General features: G+C 31.4%; 1 protein-coding gene across 1 annotated transcript in view; it reads left to right on the top strand.

Annotated features, from left to right (window-relative positions):
• LOC107454508 (uncharacterized) overlaps positions 1-9,273 on the top strand; it is a 41,610-nt gene that overhangs the window by 25,370 nt on the left and 6,967 nt on the right. Inside the window, exons 13-16 of the mRNA XM_043055570.2 lie at positions 72-250; positions 2,692-2,855; positions 4,001-4,087; positions 5,111-5,210. Coding sequence (XP_042911504.2) covers positions 72-250; positions 2,692-2,855; positions 4,001-4,087; positions 5,111-5,210 — 530 coding nt within the window. The remainder of the gene's footprint in view (positions 1-71; positions 251-2,691; positions 2,856-4,000; positions 4,088-5,110; positions 5,211-9,273) is intronic.

Here is a 9,273-nt window from a genome sequence, read left to right as displayed (position 1 = left end):
ATATGTATATATATATATCATGTACTCTTAGATATACTAGAGCTATTTCATTTATTTTTGTACGATTGAAGAACATACAAGCTTCACCTGGTACCATTTACCGACAATGATGGAGAATCTGCAATTTGTTTATCCTATGGACTGAAATCTGATGTCGAAGTTGTTACAAAATTCTTCAATAGAGCAGTTGTTCGCAGAGATTTAAATAAGGATAATTGGCAAAATGAGACTAAAGTTGTAACTACGAAAGGTAAGTAAACAGATGCTCCGTATAAATTATGTAAGTGAAAGCCGATTAAATTAACGTTGTTTTAACTTATTCCCAGCTGACTTTTCTTTCGCTTGTTAGCAAGTTCCATTATCTTTGGGAAATAAATCCCTGAAATGTGCTTTATAACGTTTGGAACACAGTATGTTCGTTTACATAATCGAGTGCAAAGGTTACTGTTTTTATTTTAAAAGGGGAAACACTTTTAGCTCCTTTTCTAAACCATTATTCCATTCTAAATTGGTAATCTAAACTGTGCAATAATTTGAATTAAAGTAATGTACGTACCAAGTAAAACAAAAATATTCCGTAGCGGGATTCTCTTGTCCCCGTAAGATTGTCCGAAAACCGTTTTTTTAAAGAGGTAATACTCTTATCTCATTTTTTAAAACATTATTTCAACTCTGAATTGATAAATCTTACATGTATAATCATTCGAATTAAAGTGATGAGTCTAGTAATAATAATATTCAAAACTGATTCTCACTACCTGCAAGCTTGCCTGAAGACGGTTTTTCTTAAAGGTGTAACACTTTATACTTAGCTTATTTTCTTATGCACTATTCAACTCTTAATTTATTGATCTAACCTGTGCAATCATTCGAATTTAAGTATTGAGTCAAGTAAAACAAAAATATTTAAAGATATAATTTATATTGAACTAGGCATGTAAAAATTTCTAGCTAAAGTCCTCAATAAATTATGTTGATAAAATTTTGAGTGTATCTTAAAACACCAAAAATGGTGGCACGTAAGTCAAAGTTTCAATTCGCAAAAGCGGTAAATTAAAACAACATCAATAACTTCTTGGTACTTCATAACAACAGGAGAATGCTCTTTTGGTGCAAAGTTGCAGCCACTATTCTTTGTATTCAGTAAAACTAAAACAAATTCTTTGATAGTAACATAAGATACACATACGAATCAATAAAGTTAATTTTACGATGCAATTTAAAGCCAGAATTAACTTAAGATTAATGTGTACATATTTAATATATCTTAAAATAAAATTAGCTTGTTAAACAAACGTAAGCGTTGCACAAGGAGAATATTAAGATGAATTCAAACTAGGCTTATTAAAACCGATGTGGATAGAAATTATTCGTTATAAAATCATTTAATAAAGTTCATAAAAAGTTAAAAATTAAAACATAATTATCCCTATTAAACAAATAAAAACATAATCCATATTTTATAGGTGAACTTTTTCTGTAGGTGTATAGCAACTTAGAAGGCAACAACAAACTATCGCAAACTCGCATTCAAATTTCTACAAGCATGCACAGTGGGCCAGCATCCAAGGTTTCGTTGCCAAAATTAGTATTTCGATAAAATTTGTTTCAAAATTTGNTTGGGGGGGGGGGGGGTTATTTAGGGGTGTTTATGTGCAGATCAATTGAATTCATAGTTGAAATTTCGAAATACACTAATAATACCCAAAAAAACAAAATGTCGGCTGAAATATGGCGAGCAAAAACAAAAATAATAATATAGTAAGTTTAAATAATTAAATATAGCAATGAAAATATAATAATTTTCGTAATTTCATATTAAAAATTTAAAGCAAATTATATTTCCGAAGTAATATTTCAAAATTACGCAAATTAATTACAAAATAAAGCGAAAACATGAAACAAAAAAACATAATTTTTGTTTTTCGGTATATTTAGTCCACCTTTGCAACACGGGCAAAATGGGGCAGGTTTTTTCGAAAGAAGAAACATCAAAGAAGGCAACAAAAAAAAGTTTAGCTAATTACCTTGTGGAACTTTTTGGAACTAAGTTTCGAAAGTGATTTATACATTGTAAAATGCGAAATGATAAGATATAAACTATAAGTTTGTCAAGAGTATTAGCTAATCGAGCAAATTGAAAAATTGTACTATGATTTCAGACTAATTTCTCTGATAAAAATGTAACAGTAAGGTGAAATTCCTGTATATATTTCTGAAATAAAAATTTAAAAGTTACATTAAAATTTTTTTTTAAACATATTTTTCATTACATTGTACTCTTGTCGGTCCAAAAAGTAAATAATAACGTTTAGAATGATTATGAATACTTAATTTGGGCTATATTAAAACTGCCCACACATATTTTAGTTGAAAATTTAATTTTTGACTGTAGGCCAAAGATCATGGTCTTCTGGCCTACGGTGCATGCGCATGGTGTGAATGCACGTGAGACAGGTGTAAGCACTTTAGGTGTTTAGATTTAAATGACACATTTTAAATTGCATATGAGAACTTGATTTGGTATTAGCCTGAAATATAGTGTTCTTTCCCCCAATTTTTTAGTTGTCCAACATTGTACTCAGAGAGATATTACACAACAGCTTTTACTTACTTATCCTGTAAGACTTCTAAATTGAATATGCAGCAAATGGTATGAAATCTAAAATGGAAATGTTCTTTCTTTCTCAGATATTGTTTTCGTCTTACATATAAAGCTGGATGAATACCTTGATCCTTTGGCCAAGCCGGCCATTTATCTTACAATACACGATTCTAGAAAGCTTGTGAATCCTTTTAGGCATGGTTTAAGGCTTGGATTTCCGGGATATCATCTTCTTCAAATAACTGAATATGTGAGTATGATTTACAAAGTACAATCTCCAAACTATGGTTTTATAATTTTTAGAATGATGAAAATTGGAGTTTTTCTATAATTTTTACAGTACTTTAAATTAAGTCTACTTTTTTTAATAATGGCCACATCAGTTAATGCATCAGCTCCAATTAAAAAAAACACCTTTAAAGAATTAAAGAAGTTTTAAATATCATTTTCACCCAGTACCGCACTGTTAGAAAGTTTTCAGAAAAAATGGTTAAAGGACAATTTATTTAGTGGTTATTTTAGCATATTCAAACGAAACATCAAATAACTATTGATAAGATAATATTTTAACTGTAAATTGTTAGAAAAACAATTTATTAATTGCTTTCACCTAATACTGTTAAGCAAACAGAATTTTATCGCATCAAATAGGACTACCTAGTGAAGCAAATTTTTGATCCTTGCAGCGGAGAACATATTATAACCAATCTGGCAATCTCATAATCTACAGAATCGGGGTTCAAGTCCTATCGTTCTCACCACAATATTTCCTCCATTCTCTTCAACACATGAAGAATTTCCAATGCCTGTTATCTAACTCTAATGCCCATTACCTAACGAAAAGCTTAGCTCCAATTTCCTGTTAAATGTTTTTTTTGTAAGTACGTGAAATCATGGAAGTTGCAAGTAGTTAAAAAACCGTACTGTATTGTATTCATAGTTTTTTAACCATACTAGTTGTAAACAGTTTGAAAATCGTAACTGTGTAAGATGTTCTTAACCATTAACTTTAAGATCAAATGGATGGACAAACAGCTGTTGGTTATTTTATCGTAATTTTAGAATAAAAATTCCAACAGCGAGCAAAAGAATCGCAGCTTCCCATCTAAATATCTTTTATAATCTAGATCTTGTCAAAAATTATACCTAATTTTAATTCAAATGATATATTTTGTTATAAGATTTGTATTAAATGTATCTTATGTCACAAAATATTTTACAATATTATATGAGGGGAACAGAAATGTCAAATAGATTTTGCTTTTGGTGAAGCAGAATGCTTCCTGAATAAAATAAAAAGATCTAGGTGTAGCATATTTCTATTTTTACATTAACGTATATAATTCATAACTTTTGACTATTGCCATCAAATTGCTAACCAAATTTTTTAATTAGATCGAGCAACATCTCTTACCCGACCCTTATGATACAAATTGCTCAGTGTTGAATAAAGGAACTTCAGATGAATTTTTTGATATCATGGTAAGTTCCTGTTTTATTTCTTTTATTGCATGACGTGATTTATTGTAAAGTATCATGTACTCCGATTCTACCCATCATTAAAAAAATATCAATTTCAAAGAAAAAGGAGATAGAATTATACAGTTCATTGCTGTGTTTTGGAATCAGATTTTCTTCTTCAAATTTCGAAATTAGTTGAAATATAAATTAATATAATTAAAATATTATTAAATATTTTTCTGCACGTAATCCATTCGAAACAAATCTACACGTGTGACTATAGCTTTTTTTTCTGTTGGTGGCTCATTGTTCGTGAAAAATGTTAATTTGAAATTATATTTTGTTTTTGTTCCTATCAGTGCAACCTATTGTCGAACAATGAAATTAAATCTTAAGTTTATGTTAAGACTTAATGATGGTGAGTTAAGATTCATTTAAATTATTTGGTTTGAGAAGCAGAACCCAGTAATTGTACAATGCTCAAAAAAGATATCTCTCTGATTAACTTCCGATCCTAATGATCAGATTTTTACGTACTAAGAGTCAATCTTAAGGGTTCCTGGGGGGTGCCTTCAAATATGCTAATTAATTAGTGCCAACAATTAATTAAGTTACAAATTCGGACAAAAAACGTGCTTTCTCTAAATAAGCATATATTGTTTTACATATTTGGATTACATATTACAGACAAAATTTCGAAAGGATTTGGTCATAAATTGAGGGACTAAGTGTTTACGTGTACCTTTTTATACGTGTTTAGCGATAAAAAACAACCTAGCAAAATATAATCAAATTTCATAGTGAATGGCTTATTTTTGGGTCAGCTATCTCTACTTTTGTAGTTTTTCCTTAATTCATGATTGCCAGTGTACTATTAGTAGACTTTTTTAGTTATGTGTTTGTTATTACGGAATTTTTCTGCACTCACGATGCAACGAGCTTACGCTGTAGTGTCTATTTTTGTCCGGATGTCAGGAATCGTTCTAAAAAGTTGACTATATAACATTTCTTTCATTGATGTTTTATCATGTATATTTTATTTAGGATTGCATAGAGAGTTGCAACTTTAATCTTCATATGGAGCAGTATGGATGTGCACCTCGTTCAATAAGCATAAGTCATATGGCGAAATTGTGCAAGAAATGTAAGATTCAATATTTTGCGAAATGTGTCTATGATACCATATTTATATTAGCACCCTCTACCGTATAAACATGGCTTATTCAAAATCTGTACAATTTTCACTTCCCTTTAACAAAACCGTTCAATGTAAAATGCTCCAAGCAAACTGTTTATTAAATCTATGAAATAACTACTATTTTTATTCTTTGAGAATTTCTAGTAAAACTTTAGGTTTAATGCTATATATGGGCTGACACGATTTAACGGGAAAAATAATGTAAAATATTATAACTGTAGAAAATACAATTAGTGAGGAATGAGTATTCAGTCATTGTCAGAAATTGAACCCGGGAAACCTGATCTCCAGGTCAATTTGCTACGCTATTTTTACGGCTTTTTAGCTGTGTTTTAACCTTTTTATACCCGCAAACGATTTTAAAATCAGATTAAAAATGCTGAGACAACATAAGAATAAGGAATCAATTTTTGCAAATTATTTGGAAGTTCGTATTTTAACAAAAATCACGTGATTTCGTGATAAAATGACTGTAAACAATAACGAATTACATTTTTGAAGCACAATGAATGTGAAATTCATTTTTATGAATTCGTTAAGTCAATAAGTATTAAGAGAAGAAGGGAAAAAATGGAAGCGTTACGTGATATTTAAGGAAAATTTCGTCAAATAATTCAAGATTCAGAGAAAATTTTATGAATTTCCTATGTATTGTGGATAACTGAGAATAGTTTGATTGTATTTTTTTCTCATAGTTTTAGAGCAACGGTTTGTGTAAACGTATTGCTACCAGTAGCCTCAGAGTTGTGTAACAAAAATATTTCTAAACCATTTTTTCTGTTTTGTCTTTCGTATGCAAGATTTCATTACAGGAGCCACAATTATTGATTATAAGCTACATAAAAATAGTATTATAATATACAATATCAAAATTTCTTCTTGTAGAGTGACAATATTTTACTCATGTGTAAATGTTGTTTGGCAAACTTAACTCAAACTTGATTTATTGTAATAATTCAGAAGTATTTACGTACCACCTATTGAATAAACTACTAATTTTAAGTAAACATTTACCTTCACTTTGAAGATAATCTTCCCTTTTCAAACAAATGACATTTTTTGCTTTCAAAATTTTTTGGTGTTCAATTTAACAAGGGAAGGATAATATTTTGGTCGCAATGCTACATTGAACTACAACACTATTAATTTTTTTTAACTGTCGAATATTAGTAAAGTATTTAAGTTGCTTAATATCTACTCGTAATACATTTCTTTAAACATATATTGATATTTATTTTGTTACCAAACTCAAACTTTATGTTTCTTAATTTGAGTAATTAGCACTTACTGAAAGATGCTATATATCTATTTGTATTTATCTTTTCGAATAGACTTTTGGCAATCTAAGAGATTCGTTGTTTTCAACTTATTTATAAATTCTGCACTATAATAAAGGGTTTCTCAAATTTGAGCAAAAATGTGTCAAAATTGTTTCGGAACAAATAATAGTCGAATTCGAAAATCGTACGTAACCATATGATCATTTTTGTGCAGAATGCATAGATTAAAATATGATGTGGAGGAAGAAATGTGTTAGAGAGATTGATGTTTGTCGGTTGACCAAGATTCGTTCGTCGAACCCAGGACCACCGGGTTCGTTGTAGGATGCTCTAACCAACAGACCTGGTTAAAATAGGAAGCTTTATACGAGGGTTGCAAATTAAATAGTGGTAACTTAACCTTGAAACTCACAGAAGGGCGGGCATGCGCAAATAGGATATGGGAGGGGTGAGGTGGCGCTGTTGTCTATGTATAGAGTACAAAAAACAGTCGATCTGCTTAGAAGGGTAGTTGTGTGGCGTTAAAGTGAAGAGTTTCGTTTCCATCGCTCTAAAGCATGTTTTCAAAAGGTGATCAGCGGTCGTGGCTCAAAATCGAGGTTGCCCGTGGCAAAAAGGAAACAGAATGCTCTCGAGGATTAGTGGAAGCCTGTGGAGCAAATGCTTTACCGTATAGGACATTAGCACGATGGGTTCAAGCATCTCATCTTTTTTCGTCATTAACACTTTTGAAAACATGCTTTAGAGCGATGGAAACGAAACTCCTCACTTTAACGCCACACAACAACTACCCTTCTAAGCATATTGACTGTTTTTTGCACTCTACACATCGACAACAGCGCCACCTTACCACTTCTATATCCTGTTTGCGCATGCCCGCCCTTCTGTGAGTTTCAATGTTAAGTTGCCACTATTTAATTTACAACCCTCGTATAATGACAGCCGCAATGACACATCATATCATATTTTCCATTCATTTAAATGTTTTTTTTAAAGATATAGCGAAATAAGCAAAGAATAAAATTAAAATTACCGATTTCCTGAAAGCTATAGGGACAATATTTTTGAAATTGCAACTCTTTGTATCTTTGAAATTGGAAATACAGCGCTACGATACGTCATTGCGGTGGCCACTATATAAAGCTTCTAATTCTCCCTGAACTGGGGTGCACAACTATGGTATTTAGAGCAACCTACTACGAACCCTGATGAGCCCTGTCCATGGTTCAAATCAAGCTCACCGCCAACGGACATCTCTCTCTCACGCATTTTCTCATTCACAAAACTTTTGAAACAATGCATTTTGCTGAAAATAATGAGTATATGCTGCTTCAATTTCGAATACTGTTACATGGAGCTTTCAAATTCGACTATTATTTGTTTGGAAGTTTTTTTTTGCACATTTTAGCTCAATTTTGAGAAATCCTTTCTTACAGTGTGGCTCTATTACGTGCTTATGAAACGGATTTCAATTTCAGAATGATGTCCTTAGACTATTCAAAAGTCCTGGGAGCTTATGAACTATTCTGCGTTTAAAAACCAATATGGATGCACTTGAATCTCTATTAATTATTATAATATCATATTTTCAACACAATGATGCTCCTCAAAATGTCAAAAGATACACAAGCTGAAAAACAGCAATTTAACATTATCTGTCTATATTAAAAAAGAAAAAAAAAACAAAAAAAAAAACAATTATATTATATCATTTGTAAACACTTATCACCAGTAAAGCGTTTTAACAAACTTATTTTGACCAACATTTCGGTAATAAAAGTTAAAACTAAAAATATTATCTGCAAAATAAATCCAGAGTTATCGTTTTAGAGCGAAGCTTGTTCATTTTTTATTCAGAAATATGTCGTTTATTTTACGGAAAAAATAAGTTTTTTTTCTAAATAAAAAAAAAACTTTGATGTTTGCTGTGAAGTCTAAATGCATAACTTTTGTTGCACTCATTCTTAGACTGCTAGTTGTTCTCTTAGGCTATTTGTCAATACTGGTAAGCCTATTTTAAGGGAGAGAGATGAGCTTTTTGTTCCTACAATGACGCTATCTATGGCTGAGAATTCGACTTCCACCACAGACATACATCACAACCTGCTTTAAAAGGAGGACACAGTCACTCATCATCCATCTATCCGCAGATCGTAATTTTTGAACTCAACTAGAGCACGATCAATCTCCGATCCAGTATCCCCAGAGGTCAGGACTCGAAAAGGGCCGCCCGTCCTTGGCGGTCAAAAATTCCACGCGGACAACGAATTTCTCGAATCCGACGTCCGAGCGGACGGCCATTGATGTTCGTTAATGTTCGTGATACATTTTAAATTTTTGTTATCTTACAAGAGTCTAGCTCCTCACTTCTAAAATGACCCTATACAGCAACATACTGCGCATGGTGGAATTGATGTTTTTTTTTGTTGCCTGGGAGTACTGAAGCGGTTGAAAAGGGTTTTTCAGCAATGAACTTACAAAAAAAAAAAAAAAACCTCACACATTACGTACTGGTCTTAAACAAGAAGCGTTAAACGCAATTATGAACATCTACCTAAATGGAAAACACCTTTCAGATTTCTGTGCCGAAACCTCTGTAAATCATTGACTTGATTGTGGAACTGGCAAACGTCATATTTAATTCATTTAAAAAACGCAGTACCCTCGGATAAATTGACATTCCAGATAACTTGACCTTTGTCATTTAAATTATTTCATAAAAGAAATAA

Source organism: Parasteatoda tepidariorum, chromosome 7 (genome assembly GCF_043381705.1).
Source record: "Parasteatoda tepidariorum isolate YZ-2023 chromosome 7, CAS_Ptep_4.0, whole genome shotgun sequence".
Classification (NCBI taxonomy): domain Eukaryota; kingdom Metazoa; phylum Arthropoda; class Arachnida; order Araneae; family Theridiidae; genus Parasteatoda; species Parasteatoda tepidariorum.
The sequence above is the reverse complement of the archived record's forward strand: the minus strand, read 5'-3'. Positions and strand labels throughout refer to the sequence as shown.